We start from the raw sequence: 20,725 nt of genomic DNA on the forward strand, positions 1-20,725 counted from the left end.
TTTGCACCAACTGGAATTGCTCAAACTGGAGGCTGACAAAAAGGACGCTGCGCAGGCAGTCCAGCAAGCTCATCCCTTTTCACAGCTGAAACTCATCTACCCACCTTTTTATCATGGGCTGTATTTGCATTCACTTGCTAATGTTCATGAGAAGTCTACATGACATGTTTCCTATGTAAATGGAGGAGAATACGTCACCAAATCCATCAATCTCTCTAGAAACACTGCTTGTGTCTTGGACTAATTTATACAATTTCCTTCAATGACTTTCCATGCTAAATTTTTCATAAATCTTTTAGCTGAAGAAAATCCACATAAGCAAAAAAAAACTTTTGATAGTTGGGTTTAGATTAGATTAGATTAGAGATACAGCACTGAAACAGGCCCTTCGGCCCACCTAGTCTGTGCCGAACATCAACCACCCATTTAGACTAATCCTACACTAATCCCATATTCCCACCAAACATCCCCACCTGTCCCTATATTTCCCTACCACCTACCTATACTAGTGACAATTTATAATGGCCAATTTACCTATCAACCTGCAAGTCTTTTGGCTTGTGGGAGGAAACCGGAGCACCCGGAGAAAACCCACGCAGACACAGGGAGAACTTGCAAACTCCACACAGGCAGTACCCGGAATCGAACCCGGGTCCCTGGAGCTGTGAGGCTGCGGTGCTAACCACTGCGCCACCCTGATATAGTGACAACAACACAGGCCTGGCTCAAAGAAAGGGAAGATTGGGAACTTCTGGCTACAAGGTATTCAAGGAAAGATAGGGAAGGGAAAAAAAAGGAAGTGTTTGGCAGCATTGGTCAAAGAAACTATTATAGCACTGGAGAGGGTAACGTAGTTGAGGAGTCAAAGATAGAATCTATTTGATTAGAATTAAGGAACAGAAGAAGAGCTTTTATGCTACTGGGAATGTACTGTAGGCCACCAAATGGAGGAGAATACGTCACCAAATCCATCAATCTCTCTAGAAACACTGCTTGTGTCTTGGACTAATTTATACAATTTCCTTCAATGACTTTCCATGCTAAATTTTTCATAAATCTATTACCTTTTAGCTGAAGAAAATCCACATAAGCAAAAAAAAACTTTTGATAGTTGGGTTTAGTTCCTTTAATAATCTGTTACATTCAAGAGTGGATCTGTATTAAAGACAAACACTTTTTTCACTGACATAATAAAAGACTATTGCAATTAATTAATAACTGTTCACACTTGGTTTAATCCAGTCAGAAATTAAAGATCCACTTCCTGCTTCTAACAAGCAAATACTGCAGGAACTAGACATGCATCAGCAACAGAGCAGAGCAGACAGCCAAGCATTTGTAGTGCCATCTGCTCCTCTACACGACAATGCTCACATTCTTCCTTTGTTTTAAGTTCAATGTGTTGATGTTTCGCATTCCCCGCCAAGGCACTGACATTACTGGAATATGATTCTATCTGTTCCCATGTGTTATAATAGGGCGTCAACAAGATCAACTGTGATGCCCTCTTATATCTTGCATGCTTTGAGGAATTGCTAAACTTTCTCTTGCAACTTCCACAATTAAGGTGGTTGGCAAGTGGATGAAGGACTTGTGACTAGATGTGCCACTTGAAAGACTTCTCCCATGTTGACATGCCATTGGGTCAGAGAAGGACGTGGGCCTGATAACACAGAAGGGGATGACGATCCCAGGTTTAGCAGCACTGGTGTTAATTTCTCTGTCCCAACATTTATCCCTAACGAACACCTAAAACAGATGATCTTGTAATTTATTCCATTGCAGTTGGTGGGAGCTTGTTGCTTAGAAATTGGCTGCTGTTTCCTACTTTACAGCAGTGACTACACTTCAAAGCATTCTGGGAGGTCCTGAAATCATAAAAGGGGCTATTTAAATGCAAGTCTTTCTTTAGTGATTCTGATAGATGATCCAGGAAGGTTCCTCACCTTTATCGATTCTGTAGAGAGTGGGCTGATGAAGGCTTTGGCAAACACCTGGGCGTAGGGCAATCTGGAAATTGCACACAAAATGTGCTTGAAATTGCACTGGGTAGGTTACAGTTCAAGTTTCTACTAACATTTATTTGCATAATTACAAATGTTAAATCTTCCATAAACCAGCGCAATCTGGCAGCAAAACAGAACATAATTGTTTCTTCTACTTTTTCTTTCCATTAAAAAGTATTCCTTAATGTATTTAAGTAGTCACTTGCTGCAGTTCTATTAATACAACTGAAAATAGGTTCATCAGCAAAAATAAGCATTTTAATGAGGCTGCCCAGTAATCCACCTGAGTCATCTGATTTAAAATCACTGAAAATGACTTTAAAAAACTGTAATATTTAATAGTTTCATTTGTGTACACCTGTCTGTTTCTTGCTAACTTTCATATTTTGAAATGAAAAAAAATTAAAGCTTGCCTACTAGTGCCTGTGCACCTGAGAAAATGAGCATTATTTGAAGAGCTTTCATTTGTGAACCAGTGCAATCGCATAATCTCGCAATTTCTACGTGGGGACATGGTCAGTTTTGTGGGCCTCATCCTGGCAAACTGAATCTTGAACCAACATAGAAGATTGCAGAAAACACAAACACAAGTGGATTTGGGCATTAGTCAAAGATAAAATTCCCCGATATTCTGCACTGATTCAGTCGATTCTGCCTCATTTGCGGTGATATTACTAATGCAAATGAGCGGAAATGCTACCCTCTGATAGTCAAATAATTTTTCGGTCATGGTGATGTGCTGATGCTAGAAAAAGTCAGTGAAAAAATCTGAGACAGTCACACTTGAATGAATGCTATCTGTATGTTCTTCGGCCAGTGATGTGCCTCTAACTGCAGTGTTCATTCTTCCTAAATGTGAAGCTGTTGAATGGTTTCCTTCCTGTGTGGCTGTGCTGCCACATCCTGGCCAAGAGGAGATGGTGAAGCATCTCTGGCAGTTGTCACAGTGGCAGGTTTTCTACCTGGTGTGCATGTGCCGATGTTTCAGGAGACTTGATGATAGCGTGAACACCTTCTCGCACACCTCACATTTGAATGGTTTCACTCCTGTGTGGATGCGCTGGTGCCTGGTCAGAGAAGAGGAATCAATGAAGCATTTTGAGCAGACATCACATTTGAAAGGCTTTTCACCCGTGTGGATGCGTTGGTGCTTCAGGAGACTTGAGGACACAGTAAAGGTCTTGTCGCACACCTCACATTTGAATGGTTTCTCACCGGTATGGATGCGCCGGTGCTTCAGGAGGTTTGATGACTGCGTAAAGGTCTTGTCACACATCTCGCACTTGAATGGCTTCTTACCAGTGTGGATGTATTGGTGTGATGCAAGTGAGGAGAAGGAGACAAAACGCTTCTGACAGAGGTCACACTGGAATGGCTTCTCACCAGTGTGAACTCGCTGGTGATTGGTGAGATGGGTGAACTGAATGAAACCCTTCAGACAAATGGTACACTGGAAAGGCTTCTCGTCCGTGTGTGTGAGCTGATGGATTAGCAGCTGCGACGACCTGCTGTAACCCTTCCCGCACTCGGAGCATTTGAATGGCTTCTCACCCGTGTGGATGTGTTGGTGTGTTCTGAGCGAAGAGGATTCGGTGAAGCGTTTCTGACAGACGTCGCACTGAAAGGGCTTCTCACCTGTATGGATGCGTTGATGCTGCAAGAGGCTTGATGATACCGAGAAGGCCTTTCCACACACCTCACACTTGAATGGCCTCTCACCTGTGTGAATACGGTGATGCTTCAGGAGACTCGACAAATGCATGAAGACCTTGTCACATACCTTACATTTCAATGGGTTCTCATTCTTGTGGATGCGCTGATGCGCAGTAAATGAAGATAATTCTTTGAAGGTCTTTTCACAATGGGAGCATTTAAAACTTTCATCCTGCACAGAACCTTCTGGAAATGTGGTCAGCTTATTACCAGCCCCACAAGTTGAAGGTCTCTGCATCTCCTGCAGTGAATAATCTCCAATGGTTGCATCTTCCAAAATGCTCTTCTCAATGGTGCTGCTGAATGGTTTCAGTTCTGGTGGCATAGCACTGGTTCCCTGACCAGCTGAGTTTGTTGAATACAGTTTTCCTTTCTGACTGCTTTCAGTTTGAGTTAGACTGGTCAGAAACTTAACACTTTCCCCCGAGTCACTTACATGGAATTGTTCTTCGGCCAGTGATGTGCCTCTAACTGCAGTGTTCATTCTTCCTTTCTGTTCTGTGTAGTATGTTCCTTCTGTAAAACAAAACAATAATTTATTTTACTCCCAATTTTCTGCTCTTCTCTACAGATTCCATAGTGTGTCAGCAGGCTAGGCTACTGGGTCACTGTGTTATGTCATTTCGCCAGCTTCCACCCTCACACCTATACTTCCAGCAGTGGTAAGTGGTAAGACTACCTTGGGCACTATGGCATTGGAAGGATGAATGAGAATGGACAGAGACTGCTTGAGTTGTGTACCTATCATAACCTCTGCATCACCAACTCGTTCTTTCACAATAAACCCTGTCACCAGGTTTCTTGGCGGCACCCAAGATCACGTCGTTGGCACCAGCTGGGCCTCATCGTCACAAGGCGAGCCTCTTTAAACAGCGTTCAAACCACACGCAGCTTCCAAAGTGCGGACTGCGACACCGACCACTCCCTGGTGTGCAGCAAGGTTAGACTCAGACCAAAGAAGCTGCATCACTCCAAGCAGAAGGGCCACCCACGCATCAACACGAGCAGGATTTCTTATCCACAGCTGTTTCAAAAATGTCTAAATTCACTTGAAAAAGCCCTTCAAAACACTCCCACAGGGGATGCAGAGAGCAAGTGGGCCCACATCAGAGACGTCATCTATGACCACCTATGGCAAACGCGTGAAGCGGAATGCAGACTGGTTTCAATCTCACTTTGAAGAGCTGGAACCTGTCATAGCCGCTAAGCGCATTGCACTGCTGAACTACAAGAAAGCCCCCAGCGAGTTAACATCCGTAGCACTTAAAACAGCTGCACAAAGAATAGCCAGGCGCTGCGCAAATGACTACTGGCAACACCTATGCAGTCATATTCAGTTGGCCTCAGACACTGGAAACATCAGAGGAATGTATGATGGCATTAAGAGAGCCTTTGGGCCAACCATCAAGAAGATCGCCCCCCTCAAATCTAAATCAGGGGACACAATCACTGACCAACGCAAGCAAATGGACCGCTGGGTTGAGCACTACCTAGAACTGTACTCCAGGGAGAATGTTGTCACTGAGACTGCCCTCAATGCAGCCCAGCCTCTGCCAGTCATGGCTGAGCTGGACGTACAGCCAAAAAAATCGGAACTCAGTAATGCCATTGATTCTCTAGCCAGCGGAAAAGTCCCTGGGAAGGATTGCATTACCCCTGAAATAATTAAGAGCGCTAAGCCTGCTATACTCTCAGCACTCTACAAACTGCTTTGCCTGTGCTGGGATGAGGGAGCAGTACCACAGGACATGCGCGATGCCAATATCATCACCCTCTATAAAAACAAAGGTGACCGCGGTGACTGCAACAACTACCGTGGAATCTCCCTGCTCAGCATAGTGGGGAAAGTCTTCGCTCGAGTCGTTTTAAACAGACTGCAGAAGCTGGCTGAGCCTGTCTAACCTGAGGCACAGTGAGACTTTCGAGCAGAGAGATCCACCTTTGACATGCTGTTCTCCCTTCGCCAGCTGCAGGAGAAATGCCGCGAACAACAGATGCCCCTCTACGTTGCTTTCGTAGGTCTTACCAAAGCCGTTGACCTCATCAGCAGACGTGGTCCCTTCAGACTACTAGCAAAGATCGGATGTCCACCAAAGCTGTCATCTCATTCCATGACAATATGAAAGGCACAATTCAGCATAGCGGGGCCTCATCAGACCCCTTTCCTATCCTGAGTGGCATGAAATAGGGCTGTTTGGGATCTTCTTCTCCCTGCTGCTCTCACATGCGTTCAAGTCTTCAGAAGAAGGAATTTTCCTCCACACAAGATCAAATGGCAGGTTGAACAGCGCCTCCAACCTCGTCACATTTGCCCTTCAACCCCTTCCCACCATTCCCACAGCCAATAAAAAGTGTTTTCCAAGCTCCTGCCCGCCCTGATAATTTCAGTCCTCCCCACCAGTGTCGCGCCTCAGTACTGCAAATGGAGTTTCGAAGGCGTGCCAGTTGCGGCTGGTGGCTGTAAAACCGGCGTGGGACGGCTACTGGGACAAGGTAAGTTGATTTGCATCTTAATTAATTTTAATATTTAAATGAAGGCCCTGCTGCCCGCACTGAGGCCTCGCTGCTGCTGGTAAAATGCGGTGGGGCCTCCTCGGTGTCGGGGGTCATGCCCCGCCCCACCCCGTCACGACTCCTGACGTCGAAGGGCTGGTAAATGTCAGCCCTTGGTGTTTTTTCTCAGTCTAATTTGAGTTCTTTTAAAAAGAGTTCAATTATTGAAAGCAGAAACACTTATCATCCATCTATCTTTGGTTCATAACTGGAAAATGTAAAATTCTAATTTTAATGCCTGTCAGGAACACAAAAACCACAGGAACAGAAAGAGACCTTTAGAAATACAGATACAACAACAAAAACTTTATGTAAACCTGTGAAATAGTAAAAAGCTGCAAAGTACTTCACAGGAGTATAATCTGACAAAAATTAACAAAGTCAAAGGAGGAGCTATTAGGACAGGTGACTAAAACTTGGTCAAAGAGATAGGTTTCACAAAACACCAGTACCTGCATTGGAGGTTGCTTTCCAGAGCTGCCAGACCCAGGATTCCCTTCCCCTTCTGTGCTGTAAGGCTCATGCCCTGCTCTTCCCTTTAATATTCACAGACACCAGAAATTCAAGTGAGCCAAGCCCAATATTCCACTCTTAAATTCTTCCAAACCCAGGTATTCCTTCACAAATGTGCCAGAATAAAGGGCACTCCCCATGCTGTCAAATCCCAGTAGCCCCACCACAGTCCTGTGAAAATCAGGTCTACCAAGTACCAGGACCAAAGTAGTGCCAAAGTCCTGACCACACCCAATGCAGTTAAACCCCATCCCCACATGTACTTTATAGGAAAATACTAGAGCCCTGAATATCCACTATCCTGCTCCACTATCGTGGAAATATGGCAGAGCAGGAACTGATCACTGAGTAGCAGGAGCATACCCCACAGTTTCAGGGCTTAGATTTCTTGCATAAAATGGGTGGCTGCCTGTCAGAATAGGTGCACGATGAGCACCCAGGCACTGCATTTACAGTAAATGTGGTGTCAAACCAGTGTGTTATGTTACCCCCTCCCCTGCAGGGGTAATATTCTAATATCCCAGTGTTATGGACAGATAGGAAATGATAGGGGTGCTTTCCCTTTTCACCTCTCAACTGACCGGAGTGTTTTTTTAAAATTAGAATTGTGTTTTAACCCTTGAGCAGTTTAACGGTCAATAAATAAACAAATGACAGGTTTTCTCGTAGGTTTAAACAAAAATAAATGTTTATTAAACAAAAACCCAAAATCTACAACTTCACCCAAACACATATACATGCACACACACAAGGGTAGAGATTAAAGGATAGCATACATTTAAGTCTGGTGTTTTTTTTTTAAAAAAGAGCTCATTGTGAAACCTTGTTTGTTTTCCAAGGAGTAAAATTGAAACAATGCAGCCCTGTTCTTCCTTTTCTCCTGCTTCACTGGAATCAATCTTTGGACAGTTTTAGGTGGACGGTTGCTTGGCTGCAGACTTCTTTGGTTAAATATCAGTTATAGTCCGATGATGAAAATCCATCTTCAATCTCTCAGATGGGGAGTTTTCAAAAGTCACCTTTTCGTCTCTGCCTCTAGGTAGTTTCATAAAGATGGTATTCGGCAGGGTCTTCTTCCTGGCTGCAATAGATCTCTCTCAGCTCCTGGCTTTCTCTGCTTTGCTCTGGCTTTCTGCGTCGAAGTTTTTATTTAAGTAAAACACCTCATCAGTCTTGGTTTCTATCAGGTGCCCAAAGTTACTCTCCCCTGGTGTTTTCATACAATATTTCTGAACATATGGCCATTGTTAGACAATGGTGTTTGAATGTTGCTCATCTTGTTAAAGTGGTGTTTGGTCACACCTATTATCCAGAGTTTGGTTCTGGAGACTCGATGACTGCAAAGGTCATTGTTAGTCCAACTGGTTGAAAAAGATAGCCATTAACATTGAGTGGGGCCATTAGCATTTCTAGTGCTTTCTTCAAGACTGGTCTAGACATCATGATGGATTCAATTTCTAGCAGTCACTATGTATATTCGCAGTACAGGAGAGGTTCACCTGACCTCTTACTCCATTTTGTCTGGTAGCAAAAGTGTCCATTTTTTTGGAGGTTAATTCATTTTTATAGTTCATAGTTGCTCCTTGCTTGAGTGTGATACCAGAATCAGGTTAGGTCCTGCCTATGGAGTTACACCGCCAGTGCAGCGTTGGTACAAAGCTGAAATGGCTTTGCACTGTTGCTGAACGTGGATTGTAAACACACCCATACTGTGGTCTGATCAATGAATTTTGAAGTATCAGATTAACTTTAACTTGTGTAGATTTCTTCTATTGTGTTTCATTTGACATTCTTTGGCCTTTCACTTCTTAATCTTAGTCAATTTCTGTCTCCCAGCTCACTTCCTTTTGTTTGAAGAATCTGAGCTGTTGGTCCTTAAATTGGTTTCCTTTTCTTACTCTTGCTCCATAGCCACTATATCCCCTGAGAATTCTCCACTTTCCCAACCTGAAAAATCCATACATCAAGTTTCCTTCCTGCCTACTTTGCAGCTCAATGTGCCAACTGACCCTTAATTCCTGTGTTCAGTTAACTCAGTAAGTAATTAGTTCCTTCTCCTGCAGCCTAACTTCCACAAGTCTGACAGGCTGACACTGCAATTCAATATAGATTTCCATTTAATGTGCAGGCACACATTATACACTGCTTTTTCCTTTTGAGCGCACAGTTGTCCTACATTGTGATACATGCAATTTTCTCCACATTTTTAGAATTATGGTCTAGATTCCCATCTAATTGGATTCTTTCTTCATTTCCTTAAAGGTCCTTCTACATAAGATCTACTGGCTGAAAATCCTTGCTGGCACTCTGGTCCCAAATACAAAATTATTATCCCACAATCATTTCCTCTAACAGCTGGCACTGGTAACATACTGTGCAGGAAACTGCAGACACAAATCTTGTCTCCATTTTTAGTTACATTTGGACCACTGTTCCTTGAAAACATGTTCTATCTTCTTGATCACGATTGTCCAACCTTTTTGTATCGGGGTGGGGAGGCACATTACAATTTTTGTCTTACATAGGGGGCAGGTGATACAATTTCGGAAAGATAAAGGCAGTAATAATTCATCTATTAATCAAAACAACAAATGTACATTTTTGTGAAGAAGCTTTAAATGAGAAGATTAATTTATTGACAATTTCTCGTCACTATGTTGGACACTGATTTTGTGAGATACCTGGCATTTTTTTTGCTTGCACAGTTGGCAATGTTTGCCTGCACACTTGTTGTAGCGGTGTGGAGTATTCCGGATAGATGTCCCTCTGTCAGGAGTGATCTTGATCACTCTGTCTCTCTCTCTCTCTCTCTCTGCCTGTATCCCCGCTCTGTGTTGTTCCCCCACTGTGTCTTCCCCTCTTTCTCTCTCTGTCTCCCTTCCTCTCTGTCCCCTTTTTTCTCTCTCTCTCTCTCTGACATTTGCAGAGAGTGGAACACTCAGAAGATAGTTGGTCAGTTATTTTAAAAAACAGCGCAAGCCAGTTTCACTGCTGACATTGGGAACAGCCGTTTCCCAAATTCAGAAGACAGATTCGGGGTTTTCTGGCAACTTTTTTTTTTAAAAGCCCACTGGAAAACTCAGAATCTGTCTGAAGTGTAAGTTTAGTTTGTGTGCTCGAATCTTCGAGTGGGGTGTGAACCCACAAGCTTGTGCTGTATGAATGTATATCCAAGTAAAAATTGTTGCTATTAAAATTGAGCAATCACCTTTCAAAATAATAGTGGTAAATAGCAAATTAAAGTAGGGCATTTGCTTTGGTAATAAAATATTAAGAGGTCCTCTTAATAATCCTGGCTGGCTATGTTCTCCATTTATCATTCTAATTTATTAAACAATTATATCCACACATTGTTTAATTCATTAAGTATTTAAGATTCCAAAGAAAAAAATGAAACTGTTCAGTGTCACACACCAGAATAATTACGTATTCTATTTTGTTCTAAATGTTGACCGTATGCACAAGTCAAACAATTTTTGAAGTAATTTCCAATTTTTTTCTTTTAACGGCTCAGAGTAAAACTTTAGCATTGAGACCTGGGCCACTGTAATATTGTCATGTGTGACAAATGTGTTTTCTCTTAATTCCAAAAAATTTGGAGGCTTTTTCAGTCTGGGCAAGGTCGATCACAGTGAGTGAACTGAAGGACATGAAACAGTTAACTTCGATGCATAGGAGGAATAAGTCAACAAACCCTTACTCAGCTGGAAGGACATTAACAACTGGACAATGCCAGAAGTTAACTGAAATTATGCATCACGGTCAGTTCCTGGCAAGAATGGAAAACACATTAACACCTGAACAATGCCATGAGCTAAGTGCCCATCACCGTGATGGAAATCACGTTATCTTTATGCTGTGTGGACAGCAGGGGAGGAGATGGAGGAGTTGTCTCTGACCTCCTCATTCTGCATAGCCCAGGAGATTGAAAAAACCAGGATAAGGAGTGGAGAAAAGCCAGGCAGCTCAGCAGGCTGATAACTGATAGTACGGCCTGAGGCCCAGGTGTGGGACAGCATGACTGGAACACTATAAGAAAGGACAACATCTAAACGTGGGCACTGCAGTGAGGTGAAGACGGACAGGGACCAGTCGAGTCCAGATCCAGGCCTACAATCAACATCGGAAACCACCAGGCCTGTGGGTGATTGTAAGTTTCAGTCAAATCATAGAGGGGTTTGTACTGTGGTTTTGTTGGTCCAATAAACGAACACACTTAGGTTGAGCTGAAATCCGTTTTGTCACGGGTATTTTGTTCTTGTAATTCTGGGGTCCAAGAACCATTGTAAGGAGCAAGGGAACTGAAACCCATACAGATTGCCTGATAAATCAGCAAATGGTTTAATTAATCAGAGAGTCACAAGGAAGACTTCCCAGGAACCCCTCTCATTCTAACTATTCCCAGTCTCTCACTGGGGTGAAGAGTAAGGGATTCTGTTTACAATGAAGCACTGCGATTAGGAACACCCCCATGAGCAAGAACCACTGCCCCTGTAGACCACAGCTTAATGTGTTGCTCATGCAAGATAGCATTTTTTTTTGTGTAGCTTTCTTTCTCACTAGTTTTCTCCTGTCCTCATTGAAGATGTTGACTCGTTGCTGGAGTTACCCGGTTACCTTATTACATTTCCCAAGTGGCCCATTCTCCATGGTGAGCCTTGACGTTAGTATCCGAAAGTTACTTAAACTGTGGAATATCACTGCTGAGATTGATCCTGTTCTCACAAACATACTTGGGCTGAGTTTTCTGTACTTAATGCCCCATATACCGGTTATAGGCTAGAAAAAGTGAGGATTTGCAACACCAGGCCTTTACCCCATTTGCAAATGACTCAAATTTCCCAAGGGTCGGGAGGGAGAACAGGGCAGAAGAAGCTCTTGTTGCAGCAACAATGTGTTTCTCTATAAGAATCCTGCTACCTCCGGTGTTTGGGAGTAAGGGAAGATTACTAAAAGGAAACCCAGGCAGGCCAGGCTGCATGAGGGCTCACTGCCCACCTACAGGTATTTGCACATCTGCATCTGCAGACAGACGTGAACAGACCTCATTAGACAAACGATTATTGTATGTGGAGGCTTCAACTTTGAATGCAAACATAGTCCTGAAATTCCTAATTCAGCACGATAGCTGGCTGCATATCGAAAATTGTTTGAGCTGGGCCAAAGTTTGTGGAATGCTGCTTTGGAGAGTGGTACTAGGTTCCTGCTGAGACCCTCATGGCTGCAACTGGTTAAAGGTGAGGGGTCTGATCATGAACATCCTTGAGAGGTTCCAAACTCAATGCAAATTCCACCATTTATTGTCATCTAGCCGTGAGACCTCAGCAGCTTCAGAACTAGCTAGAGGGGATTGAGAAACATCAAATTACATAGAAGCAGGCCATACAGCTCAACCAATCCGTGCTGTTTATTCTCCACATAAACAATAGCCCTAATCCAATATCCCTGCCCAGTTACCATGTTATTTTATTTCCCTTTGTTTCAGCTACCTATCCAATCTATCCACTAACTCTGATAATGCATTGCACAGCCTCAAAAACCTTTGTGTAAACAAGTTTCCCTTGTTCTCTGTCCTAAATCTCTTGCATTTAATTTTCCATCTGTGTCCCCTCAGCATTAGAATAATAATCTGTTTCTATCCAATCTGTCCTATCCCTCACTTTCCTGTGCTATAACAAACATTATCCCAATTTTTCACGTCTTTCTTCATATTTGTATTCCTTCATACCAGGCAGTAACCTACTGAAACGGTGCTTTACTCTCTCTAATGTCTCAACATCCCTCTTAAGAGTGTGAAGCCTAAAGGTGCACATAGTACTCCAACCCTAATCTTACTACAGTTTTATACAAATTCACCAAACATCCTGAATGTTATACTCCATGCACCTTCTACCCAAGATTTCATTAGTTTTTTTTTATGGCCTTATCTACTTGAGGTGCTGCTTTTAATGCCTTATAACACTGAACCTTCAAAAAAAACTCTGCTTTTTTAACATTATTCAGCCTTCCCCCCCAAATTAAATTAATTTTTTTTAAAACCATGTACCAATGAATTCAATTTGTCACTTTTTTGTCCTTTCCACCATCTTAGCAATACCCCATTGTAGCTTCCTTTGATTTTTAGAATGTCACTATGCCTCCCATTTTAGTATCGTCTGCAAATGTGGACACTACTCTGAATGGAAATCAAGGCAAATTATTGACCTGATTAGGAAATTGGAGGCAGAGAGTAGGGATAATGGGCAGGTACTCTCATTGGCAGGATGTGACTAGTGGTATTCCACAAGGATCTGTGTTGGTGCCTCAATAATTTACTGTATTCATTAACGACTTAGATGATGGGATAGAAAGTCACATATCCACATTTGCTGATGACACTAAGATAGGTAGCATTGTAAGCAGTGTAGATGCGGAGCAGCAGGAGAAGGTAGCGACTCTTCGGTGGGTGAGTGAAGGCATCAGGAGCTGTGTTTTAAAAGTAAGTACTTACTGTTTTACTTACTGTTTTCCTTGTCTTTGAGTTTCTTTTGGCGCCGGAGGAACCGGAAGCTGGTCGGCAGCGAGGACTCCTGGGTAGGTATTTTCCTTAAAGGTGCGGAGCTCCGTGGACTCGGCCTCATTTCCCGGCGGAGCAGCAGGAGAAGGTAGCGACTCTTCGGTGGGTGAGTGAAGGCATCAGGAGCTGTGTTTTAAAAGTAAGTACTTACTGTTTTACTTACTGTTTTCCTTGTCTTTGAGTTTCTTTTGGCGCCGGAGGAACCGGAAGCTGGTCGGCAGCGAGGACTCCTGGGTAGGTATTTTCCTTAAAGGTGCGGAGCTCCGTGGACTCGGCCTCATTTCCCGGCGGAGCAGCAGGAGAAGGTAGCGACTCTTCGGTGGGTGAGTGAAGGCATCAGGAGCTGTGTTTTAAAAGTAAGTACTTACTGTTTTACTTACTGTTTTCCTTGTCTTTGAGTTTCTTTTGGCGCCGGAGGAACCGGAAGCTGGTCGGCAGCGAGGACTCCTGGGTAGGTATTTTCCTTAAAGGTGCGGAGCTCCGTGGACTCGGCCTCATTTCCCGGCGGAGCAGCAGGAGAAGGTAGCGACTCTTCGGTGGGTGAGTGAAGGCATCAGGAGCTGTGTTTTAAAAGTAAGTACTTACTGTTTTACTTACTGTTTTCCTTGTCTTTGAGTTTCTTTTGGCGCCGGAGGAACCGGAAGCTGGTCGGCAGCGAGGACTCCTGGGTAGGTATTTTCCTTAAAGGTGCGGAGCTGAGTAAACCCGAGCCACTACACATGTAGTGTCTCCCGCCCATCCTCCTCCTCTAACCTAATAATAAGACCCTTTTTACCCTCCTCCTCTAGCCAAAAAGGACTGAACAGGTAAGCTATTTACTGTTTTTGTTAATATCTATAGTTGTACTTAACTAAGGGGTAATTGAATAAAAGAAATGGCAGCCAGTGTAGTGTCTTGCTCCTCCTGCAGAATGTTCGAGGTGAGGGAAACCTCCGGTGGCCCTGCCGACTTCACCTGCTGGAAGTGCATCCGTCTCCAGCTCCTATCAGACCGTGTTAGGGAATTGGAGCTGGAGCTGGATGAACTGAGGATCATTCGGGAAGCTGAGGGGTTGATAGATAGAAGCTACACGGAGGTCGTTACTCCACAAATCAAAGGCAGCTGGGTAACAGTTAGAGGTGGGAAGAGGTCAGTGCAGGGATCTCCTGTGGTCGTTCCCCTCAACAACAAGTATACAGTTTTAGATACTGTTGGGGGGGACGGCCTATCGGGGGCAGGCTGCAGTGACCGGGCCTCTGGCACGGGGTCCTGCACTGTGGCTCAGAAGGGAAGGAGGGAGAATGGGAGAGCACTAGTCATCGGGGACTCGATGGTGAGGAGTACGGACAGGCGGTTCTGTGGGCGCAGGCGAGACGCACGGATGGTTTGTTGCCTCCCTGGTGCCAGGGTCCGTGATGTTTGTGATCGCGTCTTCAGGATCCTTAAAGGGGAGGGGGAGCAGCCAGAGGTCGTGGTGCACATTGGCACCAACGACGTAGGAAGGAAGGGTGGCACAGATGTTAGAAGTGAGTTTAGGGAGTTAGGCTGGAAGCTGAAAGCTCGGACGGACAGAGTTGTTATCTCTGGTTTGTTGCCGGCGCCACGTGATAGTGAGGCTAGGAATAGGGAGAGAGCACAGCTGAACACGTGGCTGCAGGAATGGTGTAGGAGGGAGGGCTTCCAGTTCTTGGATAATTGGACTGCATTCTGGGGAAGATGGGACCTGTTCAAACAGGACGGGCTGCATCTGAACCAGAGGGGCACCAATATCCTGGGAGGGAGGTTTGCTAGTACTGTTCGGGAGGGTTTAAACTAGTTTGGGAGGGGGATGGGAACCGGACTTGTAATCCAGGGACCAGTGGGTCCACTCAGAAAGACAAAGAGTGTAGTGAGGTATTGGGGAAGGTAGCACTGTCACAGAGGACAGATGGGCACGGAGAAGGGTTAAAGTGCGTATACTTCAACGCAAGAAGCATCAGGAATAAGGTGAGTGAATTGAAGGCGTGGATGGGCACTTGGGACTACGATGTTGTGGCCATCACTGAAACGTGGATAGGTGAGGGGGAGGAATGGTTTTTGGAGGTACCTGGTTATAGATGTTTTCATAAGATTAGGAATGGTGGTAAAAGAGGTGGGGGGGTGGCATTGTTAGTTAGAAATAGTGTAACAACTGCTGAAAGAATTTTCGAGGAGGATCTGCCGACTGAGGCACTGTGGGTTGAGGTCAGGAACAGGAAAGGAGCAGTCACCTTGATGGGAGTTTTCTATAGGCCCCCCAATAGCAGCAGGGAGGTGGAAGAGCAGATTGGGAAACAGATTTTGGAAAGGAGCAGAAGTCACAGGGTAGTAATTATGGGGGATTTCAACTTCCCAAATATTGATTGGCAACTCTTTAGATCGAATAGTTTGGATGGGGTAGTGTTTGTGCAGTATGTCCAGGAAGCTTTTCTGACTCAGTATGTAGACTGCCCGACCAGAGGGGAGGCAATATTGGATTTGGTACTAGGTAATGAACCAGGGCAAGTGATAGAGCTGTTGGTGGGCGAGCACTTTGGAGATAGTGATCACAATTCTGTAGCATTCACTGTGGTAATGGAGAGGGATAGGTATGTGCAACAGGGCAAGGTTTACAATTGGGGGAAGGGTAGATATGATGCTGTCAGGCAGGAACTGAGGAGCATAAGTTGGGAGCATATGCTGGCAGGGAAGGGCACGGTCGAAATGTGGAACTTTTTCAAGGAGCAGATAGTAGGGGCCATTGATAAGCATGTCCCTGTCAGACAGGGAAGGGATGGTCATGTGAGGGAACCGTGGTTGACAAGAGAGGTTGAGAGTCTTGTTAGGAAGAAGAAGGATGCGTATATAAAGTTGAGGAAAAAGGGCACAGGCATAGCTCTGGAGGGATACAAGTTGGCCAGGAAGGATCTGAAGAAAGGGATTAGGAGAGCTAAGAGAGGGCATGAAAAATGCTTGGCGGGTAGGATAAAAGAAAACCCCAAGGCCTTTTACGCGTATGTCAGAAATATGAGGATGACTAGGGGGACCATAGGTCCGGTCAAGGACAATAGCGGGAGACTGTGTGTTGAGCCGGAAGAGATAAGTGAGGTTTTGAATGAGTACTTCTCTTCGGTATTTACGAATGAGAAGGGGTGTATTACTGAAGAGAACGGTGTGAAACAGACTGGTAAGCTCGAGGAAGTGCTCGTTAGGAGGGAAGATGTGTTGGGGTTTTTGAATAACTTGAAGATAGACAAGTCTCCCGGGCCTGACGGGGTATATCCAAGGATGTTATGGGAAGCAAGGGATGAAATTGCAGAGCCGCTGGCAATGATCTTTTCATCTTCTCTGCTGACGGGGGTGGTACCAGGTGATTGGAGGGTGGCAAATGTTGTGCCCCTGTTCAAGAAAGGGAATAGGAACAACCCTGGGAATTACAGGCCAGTTAGTCTTACTTCGGTGGTAGGCAAGTTGATGGAAAAGGTGCTGAGGGATAGGATTTCTGAGCATCTGGAAAGACACTGCTTGATTCGGGACAGTCAGCACGGTTTTGTGAGGGGTAGGTCTTGCCTCACAAGCCTGATTGAATTCTTTGAGCAGGTGACCAAGCAAGTGGATGAGGGTAAACCAGTGGATGTGGTGTACATGGATTTTAGTAAGGCATTTGATAAGGTCCCCCATGGTAGACTTATGGAGAAAGTCAGGAGGCATGGGATAGTGGGGAATGTGGCCAGTTGGATTAAGAATTGGCTAACTGATAGAAGGCAGAGAGTGGTCTTAGATGGTAAATACTCAGCCTGGAGCCCAGTTACCAGTGGCGTGCCGCAGGGATCAGTTCTGGGTCCTCTCCTGTTTGTGATTTTTATTAACGACTTGGATGAGGAAGTCGAAGGGTGGGTCAGTAAATTTGCAGATGATACAAAGGTTGGTGGAGTTGTGGATACCGAGGAGGGCTATTGTCGTCTGCAAAGGGACTTGGATAGGTTGCAGTGCTGGGCTGAAAAGTGGCAGATGGAGTTTAACCCTGAAAAGTGTGAGGTCGTCCATTTTGGAAGGACAAACATGAATGCAAAATACTGGGTTAACGGTAGGGTTCTTGGGCATGTGGAGGAGCAGAGAGACCTTGGGGTCTATGTGCATAGATCATTGAAAGTTGCAACTCAAGTGGATAGGGCTGTGAAGAAGGCATATGGGGTGTTAGCGTTCATTAGCAGAGGGATTGAATTTAAGAGCCGTGAGGTGATGATGCAGCTGTACAGGACCTTGGTAAGGCCTCATTTGGAGTACTGTGTGCAGTTCTGGTCGCCTCATTTTAGGAAGGATGTGGAAGCCTTGGAGAGGGTGCAGAGGAGATTTACCAGGATGTTGCCTGGAATGGAGAATAAGTCTTACGAGGAAAGGCTGAACATTCTAGGCCTCTTCTCATTAGAAAGGAGAAGGATGAGGGGTGACATGATAGAGGTTTATAAGATGATCAGGGGAATAGATAGGGTAGACAGTCAGAAACTTTTTCCCCGGGTGGAGCAAAGCGTTACAAGGGGTCATAAATTTAAGGTGAAGGGTGGGAGATATAAGGGGGATGTCAGGGGAAGGTTCTTTACCCAGAGAGTGGTCGAGGCATGGAATGCCTTGCCCGGGGAAGTTGTTGAGTCAGAAACTTTAGGGACTTTCAAAAGGCTTTTGGATAGGTATATGGATAAAGGAGAATGATGGGGTATAGATTAAATTGTCCTTGACAGAGGACAAAGGATCGGCACAACATTGTGGGCCGAAGGGCCTGTTCTGTGCTGTATGTTCTATGTTCTATGTTCTATATGATAGATTAAGTGAATGTGCAAAACTAGGACAAATGGATTTCAATATATGCAAATATGAGGTCATTCACTTTGGACCTAAAATGGATATAACAGGATACTTTCTAAATGGTGAAAAGTTAGAAACAGTGGAGGTCCAAAGAGACTCGGGGGACCAGGTACACAGAAAATAACCAAAAGACTAACGGAATGCTGGCCGTTATACCCAGAGGACTAGAACACAAGGAGGTAGAAATCATGCTGCAGCTATACAAAGCCCTGGTTAGACTACACCTGGAACACTGCGAGCAGTTATGGGCACCACACCTTAGGAAGGATATATTGACCTTGGAGGGAGTACAGCACAGATTTACCAGTTTGATACCTCTACTCGGTACCTACGACATAGGTAGAAAAAGAGATGAAGTCATGCAAGATGAATTTAAGGAGTTAGGAGCTAAATTAAAAAGCAGGACCTCAAAGACAGTAATCTCAGGATTACTTCCTGTGCCACGTGTTAGTGAGTATAGGAACAGGAGAATAGACCAGATGAATGCGTGGCTGCAGAAATGGTGCAGGAGGGAGGGATTTAGATTCCTGGGACATCGCGACCGGTTCTGGGGAAGGTGGGACCTGTACAAGCGAGAATGTTACACCCAGGCATTACCAGAACCGATGTCCTCACAGGGGCATTTGCTCGTGCAGCTGGGGAGGATTTAAACTAGAATGGCAGGGGCATGGGAACCTGAGCGGGGAGACCGAGGAGGAGGAAACAAGGACAGAAACGAAAGACAGGAAACAAAAAGGCAAAAGTGGAAGGCATAGAAATCAAGGGCAAGAAACAAATAGGGCCATAGTGCGAAATAATGCTAAGATAAGTAAGAATGCTAAAAAGACAAGTATAAAGGCATTGTGTCTCAATGCGCAGAACATTTGCAATAAGGTAGGCGAATTAACCGCGCAAATAGATGTAAATGGATACGATATAGTTGAGATTACGGAGACATGGCTGCAGGGTGACCAAGGATGGGAACTGAACATCCAGGGGTATTCAATATTTAGGAAGGACAGGCAAAAAAGGGAAAGGAGGTGAAGTAGCGTTGTTAGTAAAAGAGGAAATCAATACAATAGTGAGGAAGGATATTAGCTCAGAGAATCCGGATATGGAATCTGTATGGGTGGAGCTAAGGAACACCAAGGGGCAGAAAACATTGGTGGGGGGTGTATATAGACCCCCAAACAGCAGTGGTGATGTAGAGGATGGCATTAAACAGGAAATTAGAGACGCATGCAATAAGGGTGCAACTGTAATTATGGGTGTCTTTAATCTACATATAGATGGGGTAAACCAAATTAGCAAGAAGACTGTAGAGGAGGAATTTCTGGAGTGCGTACGCAATGGTTTTTTGGACCAATACATTGAGGAACCAACTAGAGAACAGGCCATTCTAGACTGGGTATCGTGTAATGAGAAAGGATTAGTTAACAATCTTGTTGTGCGGGGTCCCTTGGGGAGGAGCGACCATAACATGATATAATTCTTCATTAAGATGGACAGTGAGAGAGTTGATTCCGAGACTAGGGTCCTGAATCTAAATAAAGGAAACTATGAAGGTATGAAGCGCGAGTTGGCTATGATAGATTGGAAAACGTTACTTAAAAGGGTTGACAGTGGATAGGCAATGGCTAGCATTTAAAGAGCGCATGGACGGATTACAACAATTGTTCTTTCATGTCTGGCGCAACAATAAAACAGGAAGGGTGGCTTAACCGTGGCTTACAAATGAAATTAGGGATAATATTAGATCCAAGGAGGAGAAATATAAAATGGTCAGAACAAGCAGCAGACCTGAGGATTGGGAGCAGTTTAGAATTCAGCAAAGGAGGACAAAGGGATTGATTAAGAAGGGTAAAATAGAGTATGAGAGTAAGCTTGCAGAGAACATAAAAACTGACTGTAAAAGCTTCTATAGATATGTGAAGAGAAAGTGAATAGTGAAGACAAATGTGGGGGGGCCCTTACAGTCAGAAACGGGAGAATTTATAATGGGAAACAAAGAAATGGCAGACCAATTAAATACATACTTTGGTTCTGTCTTCACAAAGGAGGACACAAATTACCTCCCAGAAATGTTGGGGAACATAAGGTCTAGTGAGAAGGAGGAACTGTATGAAATCAGTATTAGTAGGGAAATGGTGTTGGTGAAATTGACGGGATTGAAGGCTGATAAATCCCCAGGGCCTGATAATCTACATCCCAGAGTACTTAAGGAAGCGCTGCTGGTCATTTTTCAAAATTCTATAGACTCTGAAACAGTTCCAATGGATTGGAGGGTAGGTAATGTAATCCCACTATTTAAAAAAGGAGGTAGAGAGAAAACAGGGAATTATAGACTGGTTAGCCTGACATCAGTAGTGGGGAAATTGCTAGAGTCCATTATACAAGATGTAATAGCAGAGAGCACTTGGAAAACAGTGACAGGATCGGACAAAGTCAACATGGATTAACGAAAGGGAAATCATACTTGACAAATCTACTGGAATTTTTTGAGGATGTAACTAGTAGAATAGATAAGGTAGAACCAGTGGATATTGTGTATTTGGACTTTCAGAAG

The 20,725-nt window shown here is 44.3% G+C and overlaps 1 protein-coding gene across 3 annotated transcripts in view; it reads right to left on the reverse strand.

The window, feature by feature from the left end:
- Window positions 1-1,108: 1,108 nt before the first annotated feature.
- Window positions 1,109-20,725, reverse strand: part of LOC137376775 (zinc finger protein 271-like) — a 78,716-nt gene continuing 59,099 nt past the window's right edge. For all 3 annotated transcript variants that reach the window (XM_068045781.1, XM_068045780.1, XM_068045782.1), the window contains exon 2: window positions 1,109-4,235. In XM_068045781.1, the coding sequence (XP_067901882.1) occupies window positions 2,965-4,203 (1,239 nt within the window). In that variant the 5' untranslated portion in view covers window positions 4,204-4,235 and the 3' untranslated portion in view covers window positions 1,109-2,964. The remainder of the gene's footprint in view (window positions 4,236-20,725) is intronic.

This window comes from Heterodontus francisci, chromosome 13 (assembly GCF_036365525.1).
Source record: "Heterodontus francisci isolate sHetFra1 chromosome 13, sHetFra1.hap1, whole genome shotgun sequence".
In the NCBI taxonomy this organism is placed as follows: Eukaryota; Metazoa; Chordata; class Chondrichthyes; order Heterodontiformes; family Heterodontidae; genus Heterodontus; species Heterodontus francisci.